Here is a 20666-nt window from a genome sequence, read left to right as displayed (position 1 = left end):
TTTTTTTATTCTAAATTATATTAACAGGTGGAATTGAAACCTCTGAGACCAGAACAAAAAAAAACTATCTCTTGACGAGTGTTTCGCTAACCAAGTTAGCATCATCTCCTCGAATGATTTAAGACTCTCGCTTTCAGCTCGCGTTGACAAACTCAACTCTCGAGATTAATGGCTACATTTCTCTTTCGTTGAATAATATACTAGTATACATTCAGTCAAAATTTTCCAACAGTTTGACTTCTAAAAATGAAGGCATACAAGATTCCACTCTACATTTCATTATTGATGAATAAATACATCAAGAAAGAAAAGTTTTTGGATTGAAGGGGTAATATTTTTGGGAAAGAAAGTTTGGCTTTCTACTACTTCATCTTGATACAAAAAAATGTGGGGAATCTTCCAAAGAAAGGAAGGAAGTAATCAATTTCAAATTGATGACTTCCTTCCTTTCTTTGGAAGATTCCCACATTTTTTTGTATCAAGATGGAGTAGTAGAAAGCCAAATCTATCTTTCCCAAAAAAAAAGGTTTTTGACTTTCTAGTTCTCCAACTTTATACAAAAAAAGTGTGGGGATCTTTCAAAGAAAGTAATTAATTTCAAAATAAACTCTTCACAAAGATGTGTAGATCATGCAAAGAAGTAACTTTCAAACACAAACTGGAAACAAGTACTTTTATATGAACTATCAAAACAAGGATTTTTATATGAACATTGAATTATACAAAAAACAATTTTTCCTATTCAGTTTGTACTCCAAAGATATATTATGGAATTTAATCACGTATCATTCACAGGATTGCTACACAATATAGTACATGAGAGAGATGAAATTTCACTTATATGGAACATTCTCGTCCTCAATGGCGGACATCGATGTTTCGGAATAAGACACTTGTCTTATTGTCTCTTCAGGCACCAATCTGAATAACATTACAAAATGAAGCACTCGATTCATTCATAAAATTATGACTTTCAAGAATAAGTTGAATCTGCTTGTGTCATCGATTACAGTAGGTACATGATGACATTCAATCGCTTATTTGATTTAATCCCAGCCATAAGAATCTTTTTCAAATTGAGAGGGGTAGATTTTCAGGTAAGAATAATTTTATACTAGATGCTCTCAATGATAACGGAAAACAGCAATAAACAAGAAGACCCTATTTTGTACTTTCCAGGTTAATGAGTTTCAACTCGTCTCCACATACATTATTGACCTTGGAAACATTAAAAATAAAAAAGCATCATTCAGTTTGGAAAAATTTCCCCAATTTCTGAAAACTTCTGTGGAATTCCTATTTACAAGGGATGTGACAAAAATGATACTTATCCATGAAAATAATTATATAATTTCAACACTATGAATTTTACTCATTTATCAGTTGGACATCAGTCCCACTGATGACGCTACTGTGTTTCGAAACTCGTATTTGTAGTGTGGAAATTGTATTACTATCATGAATAGTATTATTAATTTATATCAAGTAACAGTCAGTGTATTCATAAAAGTCATTCGTCAAAACACCTGCCCAGTAATAATAACTAGACTTTTATTGACAATAAAATATGAAACTGATAGTGAAAAGTCTATCTCAGGCTATTCCACTTAACAATCAGAGGGGCTTGCACCCCAAAAGAGATGTTTTATAGTGAATTAAATTACGGTTGTTTGCTTCATAGGTGGGACAATAGCCGGTCGGTTCGACGTGGGTGCTGATTCAACACGGCCGCCGTGTTGGTCGCTGATTCAAGCCCCAGGCTGAACAATCAATTTTCACTTGCTATCGTCCAACCCGTGTTAGGAATCACACGTTAAAAGGTAAGACCTCGTTAGTCCTTAGCTCGCACAAGTTTCGACTTCTGGGGGTTGTCGTTCGTAGGGGTGCGACAGCTGGTTAACGGAAAACAGATTAAAGAAAGATTACATAAATATGAAAGGTTTGTATGTTCGCCATCTTGATTTCATTCGGATTGAAGCCTAGCTTCCTTACCCTTTAAACTGGCTTTTGTCAAAGAGTCATAACTGATTTGTGATGGCGGCATGAATGTCCTCAGACATCAGTACCGCCCTTCGCGATGTGCCCCTATCTGACTGGGGTGAGATGGATGAAGATATTATTCGCCTATTAACGGAGGACATGGGGACCTCATTCGACAGAGTGTCGGGGCCTTTTATATCGGGAGGGGTCGTCTACAGCGTAATCTATAGCTTCCCTGACTAATGGATTATCGTGAGTTTCCGCGCAATCGAAAACTCGCCGATTCCTCGACTGAATGGACTGCTTAATGGAAGGCAGCTGCAAATCTCTGCGGATGGCTTCGTTCCGCACGAACCACGGAGCATTCACAATCATCCGTAGTAATTTGTTTTGTAAAGTCTCCAAGATGGAAATGTTTGACGGAGCCGCTTGTCCCCAGACTCCTGAAGCATACATGATGATAGGCTTGAACATCGTGTTGTAGATCGTAACTTTGTTTTTTAGGCTTAGCTTTGATCATCTATTTATCAGATAGTACAGTCTTGCCACCCGACCCTCGATCTTTGCCTTCATGCTTATAAAGTGCGTGTTCCAGGTGAGCCTACGATCTATTAGAAGGCCGAGGTACTTTAACCGCGCCTGCCAGTCGATCTCCCCTGCCAGAGATTCTAACTTTTCTGACTGGAGAAGATAGTATATTCTTCCCATGGTTATCATCTGGGTCTTTTCCGGGTTTACTCGGATCTTCCATTCGAGGTACCAGCGCTCGAGGTCGTCCAATGCGCTCCCGGGATCCATGGAAGATGAGAGGAGAGCTGTGTCGTCGGCGTAGAGGAATATCTTCACATGCTCAGACCTCGGAAGGTCGCTGGTGTAAAGAAAATACAGCGTGGGAGAGAGCACGGTACATTGTGGATCTCTCTGTTGTCAGAGAGCCCTCTACTCTAACCTGAAATGTTCTGTCTTTCAGGAAAGACCCAATCCACCGGATCAGGCCCGAGGCAGGTCGAACGCAATTAATTTATGCAGAAGTCCTTCGTGCCAAACACGGTCGAAGGCCTTCGAGATGCCTAAAAGGACGGTATGAACTTTTCTGCTTCGATTCAGCTCCGCGATGGTATTTTCGACCAGTCTCAGAGAGCCTGTAACTCAGTGGAGCGCTCTCTCCTGAAATATGAAAGGTTATATGATTTGGCACATAATATTGAAGAAGAATTTTGTCCTGTTCAGTTTTAGTGTTTGGAGAGTGAGAATTTTTGAATTCTATATTTGAATATATCAATATTATACATTTTAAACCTCTTCTGGTAACATATTGTATATACCTACGGATAGCATTAAAGACCTTTGACCTCTGAAAATTGCTCTTCTATGCTGAGGCGTGGTGAAGGTGGTCTTGTTTCTGACATTCTTTGATTGAAACAACATATCAGGTCTGGTGGGTCAGGGTTATTCAAAAGTTGAGTCAAGTTACCTTCTATTTTCCATATTGAGCCACTATAATTCAATGAGTTTATTGGGTTTATATAACCTTTTGAACTCACATTTTATATTTTATCAATGATCCTTAAGCATGGACCATAAATGAAGTCACAATAATTGAAATGTATCGCATAGTGCAGGTACCTACATTTCATTTTGGAATTGAAAATATGCCGATTGCTCTAAATGCCCACCAGACTTTTGATGTACTGGGAGAAACGCATATCAGAATTTATGATAAGTCCCAAATTTCTAGCTGAGTAACTTAGTCTTAATAGAATGTAGAATATAATGAACTTCTTTAATTGTAATCAAATAAAAATAAGCCTTTAGTTACTTCAACCATAACTATAATAATAGTAACTAACAGTATATTGAGTGAATGCCGATTTGGGTTTCATTTTTTATGCCCCGTTCCCACGGGGCGTGGCACGCTGGCGTGACTCACGCATTCGTGGAAGACGACCCGTCTGAACGATGTGTAGTGAGTTTGCCTCAGTAGCCTCCGGAAGCGTGGAGAGTCCACGACCGCTCACGCTCCATATCAAACGTGTTTGATTTTGAAGCTTGAACACGACAGTTGCCAACCAGATTTTGACGAGTCGAAACGTCTTTATTTAGTGGGTTGATTAGTAGAGGGTTTTTTTTTTAGTTGTGAGCGATTTATTTATAAGTGGGTAAAATGTCTGAGCCTAGAGTAGTAAAGTTACAGGACAACGAAACAATTAAGTTCATTGAATTGTATGCTAGTGAGAGAGTGCTGTATGATTCGGCTTGCAAAGACTACAAGGACAGGGATTTAAGATTGGCCGCAGCGAAGAGAATTAGCGAAGCAATGGGGATTAACGGATTTGGACCGAAAGAGGTTATTACTAAATTTAAGAATCTTAGAAGTTCATACTGTCAAGAGCTGAAGAAAATAGCTGACACTGAAAGATCTGGAAGTGGAACTGACGATGTATACGTACCGAAGGTCATTTGGTTCGAGAACATGAATTCCTTCATCCGACCGTTTGTTCAACAACGGTCAACAAAATCGAATTTGGTAAGTAAAATTCAATAATTACCCAATTTTACGTCAACGTAATTTTTGTGCACTTCATTTAGCACGTCGTTGATATATTTATCTACGCTAACTTTAATCACCTAGCCAAAATATTATGAAATATACTATTAAGTATACCAATTTAATTAACATTTTAATTAATTGAACATATTTAGTAAGATTAAAATTCGTATAGACAAAAGTTTTCAAAAGTAATTTTATAAAATATTAGGAGTGGCATATTTGAACTGCAGTAATACTCCAGAATATATTTGAGTTTTAATGTAAATAATATTTTGGAATAGGTGTTATGTTAACAAATCCTTTACTTTTCAATAAACATGTATTTTCAGACTGCACACCTTTCTTATATAATGCATACAGTATGTGGTTATTCAGTTGTTGTAGCATTGACTAGTCTATATTGCCAGGGCACAGCTCCCTCGTTGTTGAAGTAATCACGGTACTTGTCTCGAATCTGTTGTGCTTGCTGTTGTGGATTTCTGCTGTTATTTCGCGGAAGGTCCAGCAAGCTGGCAGTTGGGGTTTCACGCCAGGAGCCACGGATGATGCGATGGTTTTCATCTTCGTAGTCTATCAAACCACTGGAAACGTACGTGGGGTTTGTTTTCCGTAACCAATTGTGTAATGAACAACAGGCGAGGACTACATCATCTACCGACTCAATTTTCAATGATATTGGTTTTTCAAAAATTCTGAATTTACTAACAAGAATACCGAAAGTGTTTTCTATCACTCTTCGTGCCCTTGACAGTCGGTAGTTGTAGATTCTCTCCTCTTGGGTCATATTACGCCGACTATAGGGTTTCATCAAATATGTTTTTAAAGGAAATGCATCATCTCCTACAATGACAAAGTCTCTTGGCATATTTAAGCAATTCGTCTCCAAAGCTGCGTGTAATGAGCTATTTTGAAAAATGCCACCATCAGAACCTCTTCCTTTAGCACCCACGTCAAGATATAGAAAATTGTAATTGGCGTCTGCTACCGCCAGTAGTACAATGCTGAAACTGTTCTTGTAGTTGTAAAAATCCGATCCACTGTGTGAAGGGGCTCGTATAATCACATGCTTTCCATCGAGACTTCCTGCACAACCAGGGAAATTCCAGCGCTCTCTGAAGTTATATTCAACGTTCTTCCACTCATCTTCAGTAGATGGTACCTGAAAAATATATAAAATAAATAAAATACAAAATATGTTGTAATTTTCTATTTCAGATGATGCCAGCGAATCCAACTAGTCCACACTCCGTTGGTGATGATCGGCAGGAACACTCTATCGACATCTGCAGCGAAAATACACCAAATACAGCAAGCCATTCCAAGAGTACTGTCACTCCAGATGCTATAAATACTACAGTGCAAAGTGAAAAAATGGAGGAGGCTCCAGCGACACCATATGGTAAACGGAAAACCCCATCTGAACCATCGCCATCACAGAGGAAGAAAATAGCTCAAGATCCCCAAATTAATTTCATGTGTAGTGCCATACAAAAATTGGATGACATTTCAACTCGTGCTGCTCAAATTCCAAAAGAAGACTGCTATGACTATTTTGGAAAATATGTGGCATCTATGCTGCGGAACATAGGACCACCAACTGCAATGAGACTGCAAGACCAAATAACTCGTCTCGTAACACAAACAATGTGCCCACCACCAAATACTTGGAGCCGACCACCCTCATCCAATCAACTATCGAATGACAACACATCCCTTGGTGGCGCAAGTGACTATTCTAATGATTCCACATACGAACTTTTGTAATTAATAATAAGAACATGGTTGATGTTGAGTTGCTAACTAAATATTAACTTGAGTATGTAGGTTAATATAACTATTGTAATTATTAACATCAATTAAACTTACTTTTATGAATTCTTCGAGTTCTTTGATGATAGCCTTGCATGTTTCTGGTATAAATTTGCTTATTGTATTTTTTGGTACACGAAACAAATATTCCAAACTTTTGAAAGAGTCCCCAGTAGCTAAGTAGCGGAGCGTAACTTGGAGTTTTATTTTAGGACTCAGAGCTTGCCTCATGTTGGTGTCTGATTTTAAAATATGTTTAGTTACTCGTTCCAGGAGATAATCAAACTGTTCTTCAGACATTCGTAACAAGTTTTTAAAATCTTCATGGTGATTACTCCTTAGCTCGTGGTCAACCAAATTTTGAACCTCCGAACTTCTTTTCAGTATCCACTTCCTCACCCAATAACGCCTTTTCTTCCGTTTTCTTATCTGTCCATGTAACTTTAATCTCTCACCTAAAATAGCACTGAAGGTTGAACACAAAACTGCACAACTTTCAACTAGGAGCTCGTTCATCGCGGTCGGCTTCGCAAGGAAAACTGAATCGTGAATGTGACTGTGTGTGAACTGTCCACGACACTCAGCTGGTTCGCTGCCTATCCCTACTCCACTCGTGAGCCAAGACAGTGAGTACGAAAGAGTGGCACGATTTCGTATTTTTGCCCCGTGGGAACGCAGCTTTTTACAGATGTTTATAATGAACTCGACAATGGTGAGCTGGTTGCTGAAATATTTGATTACGTAAATCATGAAATATTACTAATGGTATTCATTTGACAACGTAATTTCAGTGTTCAGTTTATGACTGCCTGCTTTTTTATTTCATTTATTTTCTAAATTGATATGATGAGTTAGTCTACGATTTTGAGGAAAACTTCTTTAATACTGTGGTGTGAGAATGTTTAGGGATGTGTAATTTCCTCTGAACCAGACTACTACATTCCCACGTTGTAATTTTCAATGATGATTTCAGGTTGAAGGACCGTAAAATATTAACAAATTGAAAGTTACAGTGTAATAGTAGCTCTGCAAAATTAGGAATCCCAATAAAGTATCAATACCGAAAGTGCCCAAAATAAATTACTGATCCAGTTAGACCATGTTGAATGAATGTTATTTGCCTGTTACTTTCTCTGTAATACATATTAATACTCATCTAGTAAGAATGTTCTACTTTGATGGCCTGGGCCATGTTTGGTATTTAATCACCGCAGCATTATATGGTTAGAACCCCATGCAGGTCACATCAGTTCATGAGAAGATTCATACATGTGGTCAAATTCTCGTACCGACTCAGGATCATTAGTTTTGAATAATCTATTATAAACCATAGACTAAATGCGTTCTAAAATAGGTCCTCTATGGAGATCAAAACACATATATCAAGATGGAGAAGTAGAAAACCAAAACCTTTCTTTCCCAAAGATACATGCTACTTTTTCGACTTTACATAAAGTAGAAAAGTTAGAGATTTTTCTTCCTTTCACAAATACTTCTAAGGGTGGTACTCATTGACAGTTTCATTCACTTTTCCCCAGTTCATCTATTCATAATGATACTATGAATTGCTATGAAATGCCATTTTTGTTTAGTCACCCGAGTTGTGGAACTAACTTGTTTGAAGAAATTTATCCTCGTAACGATTAAGAAAAATTTAACAATGATTTTTGTCTCACTTCTATTTGTGCTGTCACTGTTCAATTAACATTTAAGAGGATACCTTACGGCAAGAATAATGCAGTTGCAATATATTTTCTTAATGTCTTTTATTCTTCTTTGAAACTAATAAATTCAAAAATTGCATTTAATGCATAATTATCTGTTAAAATACAATCAGAGGATGTTTGGCGTACTCTTCGAATATCTGTATCCACTTAAGATATCTTCCATTTTTTACTTCGGACTGAATTGATAGGTCATTAGCGATATTCACAAATGGCGTTTCGTCTGTATCCATTTTAGGCCAACTTATGTTCTGAAGAAGTGGGTCTTTTGTTGGTGTCGGGTTCCTAAAAATGAAAAATTCCAGAACTTATAATGTTTCAGAACGAATAATCAATGTGAATGCTTTTCAGATTAAAAAAGAAGAAATTTTTTGACACTGTATTTTTCTAATGTTCAATTCAAGTAAACTATACAATGAACCCTCATGTATCTACAAAACATGTCAACCAGTGCATGTTTTGTAGATGTTTACCAAATAAATCACATTCTATGATTGTCCTCTAAAAACAGCCTTCAGTGTTTGTGCGGTTAACCGTAGAAAGTATGTCCTGCAGTGGAGGTTGTTAGAATACCCATTCCATTAAGATATCATCTGTGAAGGTAAGAATCCGCATCATTCTAAGGTTTATAGGTACTTCCGTACCAAAATGATGTTCGATTCTTGCCGTCATTTACGGCATTAAACCGGGCATCCTTAGCCTTCACAGTAATGCGAGGTTCTGCCGTGACGGACCTCCTTTCTTCAGCTACTCGTGGTGTTCTCTTTATGGACCATGAAGTAACCAAAGAATCCGATCCGAAGTCTACACAAGAGATGAACATCGACTAAACGACGCCAACTGTCCTCTGTAACATCGGAGCAAGCGCTTCTCGTTACGTCAACGCTGCTGTTAACAAACCTAGCAAACTAGGTGGTGCAGCCAGGGAACAATACTATTGCCTTCTCGAGAGCAGGATATCTTTTGAATATGCCTTGCAACAAATTCTTGAGTAACAACAACAAAATTCGCATCAAGGGAGATAACAAATTCCCCGTGAGCATGTCAGCAAATGCTTGAACGAAAAAGTTCTGTTCAGCTAAATTCAATAAAGCTGACATATAGACGAATTGGTTGAAAAATTGACACTCGAAAAATCGACAAGTTAAAAAGCAGAAGGAATTTTATAAAATAAAAATTGATTATCATTGCTTATCATTGCTTATCATTAGTCAATATATCCATTCCCGGACTTACTTTCAATGAAACATTTTTACCCCCGAGAATGATCAACCAATCAATCAAGATATGCTTTATTGTCAGAAGAATATAATTCTCGTAGACAAAGCTAAACAACGTGATTTGGTCAAACAATTAGTTAGATTACATCTACGTAAAAATCTCAACATCTAAATCCTAACACTAATATACATAAATTGAGATTTATACATGTTTTACAACTCTACACATGATTTTTATATTAATATATGGATACATGCTGAGATGTTTCATGAGCAGCCCACGTAGTAAACATACAGTTCTGAAGATAATTAGTCAAAAGTGGAGGAACAATATTTATTAAGGGTACCTGTAAGAGATTGCAAGCAGTAGTTTTTTGGACGATTTTCTGAAACGGTTAATGCATGCGCTGTCCTTTATAACTGTCGGAAGATGGTTGTAGATTTTAATCCCATTATAGATGATTGAATCCTTTATTAAATTGCTGGAGGGGATAGGTAGTCTGAAGAGAGAGCTTTGCCTCGATTCACGATAATTCAGGGATCTGTCCTGTCGAATATGTCTGTCGAATATGGGACAATACCAATCCACATGAGATGTGAATTTTGTGTTGGCGGCGCATCGGTCCATATTTATTTGTGAACGACGTTGGTCAGGCCATCCCTGTCAACAGCGAGCAATATAGGTCGATGATTACCAACTTCTTTTGGTCTGAATTGGATGATCTGGTCACCAACGATATGTGATTTCAACAGGACGGCGCTATATGTCACACAGCTCATGCCTCATTGGATATTCTACACGAGCGATTTGAGGTCATAGTCATCTCACGTAGAGGTGATGTGAACTGGCCACTGAGATCGTTCGATTTTACCCTGTTAGACTTTTTCTTGTGGGATTTTCTTAGGTGTATGCGAATAAGCCACAAACCACAGCGATCCTTAAAGCCAACATAATCCATGCCATTGGTCAAATTCAGCTTGATTTATGCGACAAAGTCATGAAAAATTGGACGTTTCAGACGCACTCCACCCAGTGAAGCCACGGCGAACATTTGAACGATATTACATTCCACACATAATGGCATCTATAGGTCTTTCAAATGGATAAAAATATTCGATGATATCTCACAGACACTTTGTTTTATTTAAATTTAAAGATGAAAGCGCCTAATGAAAGACCCTATACAATCCAGACATGCTATAAATATACCAATGGTCAATGGCCGACCAAGCAAAACCAACGACCACCCCCACGAGTCGCCGTCAGGCGACTCAGGTAAGCATAGCACTAATCAGACAAACTCTCTTTCATGTAGGTTCAACGCAGAACAACTCGACCGCGATTCACTTTTCTTTAGATTTACTGAGGAAATGCTCGATGCTAATAACAATAGCCGCCGGTTAGTTTTTGGGGGCCTCCATGCAAAAATTCAGTTAGCAATAGTCATGACAAAACATTTAACCGATTGCGAAAGAATAGCACCTAAAGGCTGACTTTCGACCAAAAGAGGTCAGATGTGAATCTTGCTGAAGTGCCCATCAGTAAGTTGAGGTCCGCTCGGAGAGCGGGGTGGATGGATTGGGGTATTAGGTTCTCCTCGCAAACTAGCTGTGGGAGGAAGCTTCTACTTCAGGGCACTCAACCCGGGAGTGGGCATGGGGGGGGGTATGTAAAGTGGTAAATAGGTATCTATCTATCTATACACACCCCCAGGGTAAAACCAAACTCATCCCGGTACAAAATTTAACTCTGGTACAAATTTTCAACCGTTTTTCCTCTTGTCTACCACATTTCCGGACGTACTGTATAATCATAGCAAGAAACGTAAATGTTTTAAACAGACATCTTACCTGAAAATGTAATTATTCACAGGAAATGAGTTATCTGTGCATACAACAAACAACATAATCACTATTGTTTTAGACTATTAGTTCATTGTGAATAGTAACATCATCAAATGAAATAGATTTTTACCATAATTCATATTCATAGAATTTTGCTTTATGAATTGGTTACAAAAAAAACATATTTCAAACAGATTCGTCCTTGTTTGAAACGTGAAATTTATTAAAGTAATAATAGCAACTCATAACAAATGTCATCAATGATTGCATTACTGGAGGTTATACTCCGCATTTACAGTTTGAAATTCAGAAAGATTATGTACCCAGTTTTTCAGTAATTATGATAAAAGAAATTATTAACAGTAGGGAGAAAAGAATTTAAAAAAAGGTAGAAAGAGATGATATGGGTGAATACAAAGTGCTAGGAATCACAAATTAAAAGGTAAGACATCGTTAATCCTTACCCCACACAAGTTTCGATTTTTGAGGGTTGTCGTTCGTAGGGTAACGACAGCTGGTTAACGGAAAACAGAATAGTTTAACAACGAGATATGAAACATGGTACTCGAAGTAGCGAAAGTTAGAAATCATAACTCCAGTGGCTATGCTTTTCAAAATCAATACGTTTTTTCACTATACTGTTATGCTTTATGAGCTGAATCGAAGCAGTTTATCAAGTACTCACATGTATTTGGCAAAATTAGTCCATATTTTGACCATTCTTTTTTGTGTAAGAACATCCGCCTCCGAAAAATTACTCAAATCTGTATTGTCATAACTGTTCATTTTCCGTTTGAAAATATAATATAATTCTTCGCCGTGAGTACATTTTTCAGCACCTGAAATTTCAAAATGAACTTTATAATTTCAACATAATGCGAGATTAACCTGTATAGAAACAAAACTTGATTTTGACATAAGTAATTCTGGGAATGAATTATGTTTTTTATTAAAGAGGTAAATTCCGTTTTTTTTATTATATTGATGGAATGAATTAATGAATTTTATTTGATTTGAAGTTAATTTCTTCTTCTTCTTAGAGCTGACCAATGGTTTGGCTTGGTTGCAGAAAGCTTTAATGAATCACATCAGCCGCTGACCACCATGGTCCTTTTTTGGTGGGTTTTCGCTTTTGGCAAGCACCTGGATGGCTCATTGGTGTCCAACCACTGTGCTAAACATCTTCTGTTGTCGTAGAAGATCCACTTTTCATTACTTGTGACGATTCGATCCAAAACACGATCGTTTTGGTTGCGCAAAAGCAAAGAATAAATGACCTCGAAACGTGACAATTTCTATCGATTGTTCAAATCGTGGGGCACCCACTTTCCGAGTTTTTGACCTTTCCAATACATTTTAAACCATCAAAAACCGTATGGGAGTTGATGCCCAGTTCTTCCGCCATCCCATGCACCGTTTGCGATGGATTAGTCTCCACCAGGGTCCTCAAATCCTCGTCCTGGATTACTGTAGGTCGACTACTTCGGGCTCATTTTTCTCAAACAACTAGTATACACCACGATACGGTAGAATGAATATTTATTGAGCTACAAAAACACATGCTTATAAAAAACACAACACTTTTGAAACAACCTAATAAGTTCTGACTTTGAACCCATAATTTTTGGATCTTTTACGCCTTCGCACTACTCAAACTCCACCCCTGGTTATAAAAATGGTACATGACCCTAATAAGGATGTTTTCGACTGCCGCGTACTATTTTTTAAATATTTAGACCTATAAAAAATCAAAGATTAGTTCCTTTCCTTTGTTGGTTATTAAAAATATTGGAAAAAACATTTGTGGACCGTTTTTGTTTTGACGCCCTGTATATTCATTTTTCAGTAAGTTGGAACCATATGGAAAACACTTTTTGGTAATGTACCTACTTTAATATTTGGCAATATCAAACATTTATATTTAAAAATGTTGATCAGAATGAAAAATCACATTCAAAAATTACACCAATTTACAATAAAAAATTAAGTTATATTTCACCAAGTTTTCTACATTGTGAAATAATTTTAATTTTGATAATTTCAATAATGAACATTTATCCCTCGAGATTATTAAAAACAATATTATTTTCGTTCCTGGATTTTGTCTAGCTACTTTACATGCACAATAATTACAGTTGAATTTTCTGGGAAAGAAAGATTTTGGCCTTCTACTTCTCCATCTTCATCATACAAAAAAATGTAGGAATCTTCCAAAGAAAGGAAGCCCTTTTGAAACAGCTATTTTCATATAAACATTAAATTACACGAAAAAAAAAACTTTCGAAACAAATTCTTCAAGATGCGATAACGTCAGTTATAGGACATTGTCATATTTGCCCGAATAATAGTCTAAGTAAATTTATTGAAAACAATAAAGACAAAACTTCGGTGTCGGATACATCAGGAGTATATACGCTGACTTGTGGCTCTTGCCCAAAACTGTATATTGGCCAAACAGGGACAACATTTTCCCAAAGAATTAAAGAGCATCGAAGTAGTTTTGTGAATAGAAAGACCAATTCCAAAAATGTGTGAACCACCTTCTAGCAGAAGGATATGAGTTCAATCAGGAATACGATGTGTTACATTCAAAGGAAAGAGTTTGAAACTCAATGTTCTAGAATGTTTAGAAATCAATTGTTTCAGGAATTCGGGTAATTTACTGATTGATCAATCAGAATTGAATAACTCTTCTTTACTGAATATTTTTTCAAATATGGAAACTAAGACATAAGCTCAGGTAATTCAATTCATTGCAAATTTAGGTAGAAATCAGGTATTTGGAATGTTGGTACTTCAAATAAGGTATATCAAGTATTGAATATGTAGAATTAGTTAGTAAAGACAGGTCCGAAGAAGCCATTGTATGGCGAAACACGTGTTGCGTTTTTGTAAAATCGTTTAGTGAAAATCTCACAATGAAATGTTTTTTGAATACTTTTATATGAACGCTGAATTATACGAAGGACACTTTTCCGATGTTTCGTCATAAGACACTTGCCTTATCGGCTCTTCAGTAGCAAATATGGATAACATTATAAAATAAAATACTCAATTCGTTCATAATTACAACTTTTTGTCCTTTCTTTGAAAGATTTACACATTTTTTGTATCAATAGTAGTAGAAGGCCAAAAACTTTCCCAAAAATTAATCTCTCCCTTTCAATTTAAACAAGATGACTATGGCCGGGATTTAATCAAATAAGCGAATGAATGTCATTACGTACTGTTATCGATGACATTGGTGGATAGAACCCATTCCGTGGTTGCTCAAATATAGCGATTGTAAGTTTTTAAATTGTCACCCTGTATATGTCACTTTATAAAATGTACAAATCGTTCAGTTTTTCTTGTAAATTTTCGACGAATGGTTCAATTAAGATCTTACCTGGTAGACTGATATTTGTATTTGCTCCCAATACTCCAGCATATGAAAACTGATAAAAATATACATCGGTATATTTTGACTGCAATTGGGCGTGTCTTATACAAGGATTGTAGAAACGACTTTCGCTTTTGTACTGTAAAAGTTAATATAATTTTGCTGTGAGAATTTTTTTTCGAAATTGGTTAAGTGGTGTATTGAAATGGGATCTCTGTGTAAGGGCCAATTCACATTAACAGACATCGGGCGGAGAAGTAAACGAGGCACAGACGTTGCGGATAGAATATATTCTATATATATATATATATATATATATATATATATATATATATATATATATATATATATATATATATATATATATATATATATAGTAGAATAGAATATGATTATATTTCCTGGAGACAGTACATGCTGTTTGGAATAAGTCAAACTAAAGGCTCAATACAAAACGCATATACCAGCAACAAACGAATGGCAAACATCACAGAAAATTATAAAAACAATTATAAATAACAGATCATTAAAAGCAAATAAATACTTAGAAAGGAAAAAAAATCCCTCAGAAGTGATACTCAAAAAACTGTTCTAAGGAGTAAAAGCAGTTTCGCACTAGAGAATCTTTAAGTTTTCGTTTGAAAATGAATATTGAACTGCTATTTTTAATGTTTTTTGGAATCGAATTGAATAGTATTGGAGCCAAGAAGTTTGGGGCATTTTGAGTTAAAGGTACAATAAAGTTATTTTTATGACCAGTGTTATACTCATGTTTAGAATCAATCTGGGGAATGTATCTTTTTTTTTACAAATAAATTCACAATTTTGAAATATAAAGTGGGGGTAAGGTTAATATTTCCAGTTCTTTGAATGCGTTTTTGCAGAAGGTTCGAGAGTTGAAACCCAATTGAACGAATAATACGTTTTTGTGTTATAAAATCATAAGACGATGAAGTTTATGTCCCCAAAAGGTCACACCATGTCGTAGTCTACTTTCTACCTGTACATAAAAGAGCCACAACTGATCAGGATTCAAAATTTCTTTTTCTTTCCTAAATTGATTGGCTACTGTGTGAAATTTGGAAACAAGGTCTCCGCAGTGAAACTTCCAATCGAGATGGTTATCGACATTCAATTCCAGAAACTTTGTTCTTGTGATATTAGTGGAGATCATAAGAGAACCAAATGAGATATATTCACAAGTTCTCTGGGGGCTATGCAATTTAAGGTAGTTTGTTTTATTAATATAACGTATAAACGGTAATACAAGCAATACGTAACAATAATAATGTTAATTTTGGCATACCTACATTGATGCAGATTACATAGAGTAAAATCAAAGATAAACACGATAGTCACAGAAGCCATAGGAATCTATAGCTTGTTTGTGACAAAATATATTATACATTAAGTAAATGAAAAAAATAGGGTGTAATGAAATATAGAGATAATTCTCCAGTAACTATATTTCCTTGTTTTTTTACACAGGTATTCCAGTCTATTGTATTTTCACAACGACCATCTCCTAGTATATCTCAAAATATTAATATATAGAGGAGATATAATCAATATCACCAGATGGTCATTTTACTACATATCTGCGCCATTTGCAAAGAAATATTGGGATCATTCTCCAGTAATAATATATTCCTGTATTTGTACACAGGTATTCTGCTATATTCTACTTTAACCTCAACCATCTCCTGTCCATCCAACAAACAAAGTAACCCAAACAATCTTGTTGTTGGCTCAAAAAGTTCTAAACTATTTGATTAATTAACTCATATCAAAGAATATTATTTTAATTTTTATGAACATTCGACACAAAAACTTCTAAAGATTAGGCCATTGGAAGACCCTATGTTTTGTTCTAATTCCTTCAGCTTTCAATTTTCTTCAATTTTATTTTGATAGAGTGTTTTTAAAATTATTATACTTTCGAAATTATCTGTATTTCACTAAGAATTTACGAATGTCCACAAAAAAGTAAATAAGAGGCAAGAGACGTACGTGGTCCTCGTTGTACTTCATTGAAGACGCACAAGAGATGTGTCAGAGGAGGAAAGACAAACTTTGCTTTTGTGTACATTGGACCACTTGTTTAGTCAGAAGAGACGCGAAAAAGACAAATGTGCGAACCGTTTCTTCACTCCCACCCGACGTACGTTCAGTGTGAGCTGGCCCTAAATCAGATGTGAATCTGCTTTTAATTTCAGTAAAGACAAGCTAGAAATGTAAAAAGTCGAGCATACAAAAAATTTTTTTTCTCATTGCTCAATAATATTCGTTGATTATTCACGCGTTGAAACTGTGGATAATCAATGTTATTTTGTGTTCATCACAGTGTACATACAATGTACGATTTTCAATATTTTGTGAACAATCTGTTATCCAAATTCACTTACCGCGATAGTCAAACCCAGGTTGTCCTGCATGTTGCTATCACTTTTCATGTAAATTTCTTTAATCATTTTACCTACAATGTCTGCATCTGTTTTATTTTTCAAATTCATATTTTCAGGAATGAGTTTGGACAGCCGTTTGTTGTAATTTTCAGCTGTGGTATATAGTGAGTCCATATCTGTAAGAGAATAATACTTTTGTATAGAAGTGTTAGAATGTTCAATAAAAGAAAATGTATTTCATTAGTTCGGACTTCCATTGTCTAATATGATATAAATTGATTTGAAATCCCTGTTATAGGATTTCCGCACTCGCAGGATATCCGGTAAATGCAATTCTTGAAACCGCAGTCCCCGTTTGCTGGCCTGGTTTTCGTGAGGCTGCTACAGATAGTGTTTCCGGATATGAAGCAGGTTCTGATGTTGTAATTGGACCCAATTCTTCTCATCCTTTCCGACAATCCTCTAATGTAGGGAAGTGCTGGTATAGTCTATCCATTCTCAATTGGAACAGCAATAAAAATAAGACCACTACGAGGGGTATTCATAATCACTGCCCGGCAAATGGGGAAATGTATATACTACCAGTGCTTTTATGTTCAAAGCGTCCCTGGTACAGTCATAAACATTTCTGGCCTGTGGCCCCTTGTCGCCCAGATAGTTAGTAAACGTGCAATCAAATGTAGTTGAGGAATGAAGGTTCAGCTAGCTGGACTGGCTGAATACTAATTTTTAGTCCGTTTCACAATATTTCTTTATCAGTGCCGTGTGTTCGTGGGGTTAGGTGAGGTAGTGATTGGTTTTGCAAACCAATTTTTGAAAACTTTTTCTAGAGATCAATTACCCTAACAGGAGTAGAAAATTGATACTGAATCTAAAGACAAGGGTTAGCTGTTTATATACCTAAAGTTTTTTGGTCCGATGTGGACTTTATTTGTTAAATGCTGATTATCCCAATTGTTTTTTTGGTAATTAACTAGTGGAACCACTACCTGCAAATTATTTCGTCCGCTTTTTAATCTATTGTTGACAAATTAATTTGCAGTTAGTGGTTCCACTAGTTATTTACCGAAAAATCAATTAGGATAATCTTCATTCAACAAACAAAGTCCACATCGGACCAAAAAACTTTAGGTATAATAATAGCTAACCCTTGTCTTTAGATTCAGTATCAATTTGCTTCTCCTGAAGATGCTAACCTTGTTAGCGAAACGCACGTCGAGTGCAAAAATATCAGATTGGTGTTAGGGTAATTGATCTCTAGAAAAAGTTTTCAACTTTTACACCAAAGGTTCCAATCTTTAAACCGATTTTTGAGAAAATCTTAGTGTTTTTGGATACTTTCATCAATATGGTTTTCTAGAGACCTTTTGAAACAAATGATAACATTACGTGTGAGGAATCTATGTCAATCAACAGGGATCCGGAATTTGAAAATAAGGATTCACATGTTCAAGTTCAGCGAGTAATTTTAAATATTCATGAATTCTTGAATAAGGAAAACTGTCACACTTCACAGAATGCTGTTGTGAATAGAATATGCGAGTTAACGAAACTATCTCGCTCGACAGTTCTTCAAGTCATTAAAATAGGGGATGTCATTGACCATGCAATGAAACGAAAACAAAGGAATAAAAAATTCGCAAACGTTGATGGTGCTACATAAGATGTGATTCGGCGAACAATTTATGGTATATACCAAAAAAATGAAGTACCAACCTTGGAAATGATTTGGTATACATTACTCGACTATCCCGATTACAATTAAAAATCTTTAGAAATTCTACGAGGTGTCTTATTGTCTTGTGGTTTCAAATATAAAAAATTGAACAATCGAATGATCATAATGGAATCGACACGCATTGTTCAACTCCGACAAGAATATTTGAGGCGAATGAAAAGCTACCGAGAATCCAGCAGACATATAATCTACCTCGACGAAACTTGGTTTGACACCCATGATGTTGTCAAATATGGCTGGGTAGACGAAACCAAGTATTGTGCTTTGAACACACCTTCTTCAAGGGGAAAACGTGTTATAATTTTGCATGCCGGGAATGAAAGTGATTTCGTACCTAACGCTTTGCTTCTGTCGGCCAAAAGTATAAAAGATTCGTCTGCTGATTACCACGAAGATATGACTGCGGCTTTATTCGAAACCTGGTTCAGTGAGCAGCTTCTCCCAAATATTCCTCCAAACTCGGTTATTGTCATGGATAACGCTTCGTATCATTCTCGGTTATTGACCAAACAATAACACAAAAAAGCAGATATTGTTGAATTCATGCGAAATCATGACATGGAAATACCCGAAAAGATTCCAACGAAGAAGGTATTACTGGCGACCATAAAACAACGTAATTTTAAAAAAGAGTAGATATATTATTGATTCGATGTGTGAAACACGTGGTCATATTCTCTTACGTTTACCTCCATAGTATTGGCTCCATAGTATGGTTTGGGCCACAATGAAAGAAAGCTTGCGGAAATGTAATCAGTCACCGACTTTGAATGCTGTGGTGCTTGACAATATATGTGGAAGAACTGTGTGGCCCACGTTTCAAAAGAAGAGAACAAATATTATGTGAAAAGTTCCATAGATCCGATCGTTATTCAACCCGATGATGATTCCACCTCATCCGAATATAGCGAAGAAGAATTTTGATTTTTCTAGCAATTTTTTTGGCCTCTATTATTTTGTAAGTATATGTTTGACGAGAATTCGGTGTGATTATTTGTGTTTTCATTGTATTTTAGAGTTTTCAACTCGGAAATCAACTACCTTAAATTTCGAAGTTTTTCATAATTACCCATAGTGGAAAAATTCAGTTGAGATAACTTTTTCATGGGGTGATCAATTGCTATGATTGTAATAATAAGTAACTGAAAAACTACTACTGAAAAATAATATGCCGACGCCTATGTCGAGGCGGGAATTCCTTCTCTGTGCTGTTCCAATTGGTATTGGAAATACTATACTGGTTGTGATGACTTCCCTTCCTTGCGAGGCTCTTGCTGTCTTTTAGCCAAAGTCTGTTCCACCATCACTTTGGAGTAACCATTCCGTTGAGGATAATTTTTGATGATGCCTATTTCTTTCTCGAGACCTTCCTTCATATTACAGAGCCCAAAAGCATGGTCTACAAGAGTCTTGGATGATTCCTCTTTTAGTCGATTGATGGTGGTTGAATTCGTAGTTCAGATACTAGGATGCTGTGTACGAAACTGCTATTTTCAACTGAAGGGTTTCTTGCTTGATATAATTGTTATTTTCAGCTGTTCATTTTAATTTTATTGATTTTTTCAGGGATTTCAAATCATTTTACATCATATTCGACAATGGAAGTCCGAGCTAATGGAATTCACCGTGAAACATTGTCAACCACCTTATATATTTTTCTTCCTTCTTACCTTCGGCTAGATGAATTTGCTCTTCCGAGTTCACACCCATCAATAGTGAAACTTTGTTTATTTCTCCATTCTCCAACATACTATACATGCTCTTGGTCAAAAATGCTCCCTCGTGTTCAACCTCGATAACTGGTAAAGGATGGTCCTGTGAAATTAAAATTGTTATTCAATAGAAGACTCACAAGGTCGTATCTCATAATCTCATAGCTAAAGTTCTGATTCTTTAGAGGGTAGCCCCCTCTGAAAGAGGCGAGGCCAGTTTACAAGTAAAATAATTTTGTTCAATTGCATTATCAAATCAAGGATTGAAAATTGAAGACAATACGTTGAAAGAAACGGTAG

General features: G+C 36.2%; 2 protein-coding genes across 2 annotated transcripts in view; one reads left to right on the top strand and one right to left on the bottom strand.

Annotated features, from left to right (window-relative positions):
* Nucleotides 1-3856: 3856 nt before the first annotated feature.
* LOC141479978 (uncharacterized) lies at nt 3857-6811 on the top strand. The gene is made up of 2 exons (XM_074169603.1): nt 3857-4507; nt 5747-6811. Exons 1-2 carry the CDS (start codon nt 4145-4147, stop codon nt 6293-6295), a joined length of 912 nt encoding a protein of 303 aa, XP_074025704.1. The 5' UTR covers nt 3857-4144; the 3' UTR covers nt 6296-6811.
* A 1278-nt stretch (nt 6812-8089) lies between these two features.
* The window catches only part of LOC111514530 (juvenile hormone esterase), a 34717-nt gene continuing 22140 nt past the window's right edge, over nt 8090-20666 (bottom strand). Inside the window, exons 6-10 of the mRNA XM_023170785.2 lie at nt 20325-20469; nt 16917-17092; nt 14518-14650; nt 11815-11968; nt 8090-8349 (exon numbers count right to left, since the gene is read on the bottom strand). Coding sequence (XP_023026553.2) covers nt 8163-8349; nt 11815-11968; nt 14518-14650; nt 16917-17092; nt 20325-20469 — 795 coding nt within the window. The 3' untranslated portion in view covers nt 8090-8162. The remainder of the gene's footprint in view (nt 8350-11814; nt 11969-14517; nt 14651-16916; nt 17093-20324; nt 20470-20666) is intronic.

The sequence above is a fragment of the Leptinotarsa decemlineata genome, unplaced genomic scaffold (genome assembly GCF_025532065.1).
Source record: "Leptinotarsa decemlineata unplaced genomic scaffold, Ldec_3_MD MMD2_P_RNA_scaffold_5, whole genome shotgun sequence".
Lineage (NCBI taxonomy): Eukaryota > Metazoa > Arthropoda > Insecta > Coleoptera > Chrysomelidae > Leptinotarsa > Leptinotarsa decemlineata.
This window is presented reverse-complemented; position numbering and strand designations above follow the sequence as displayed.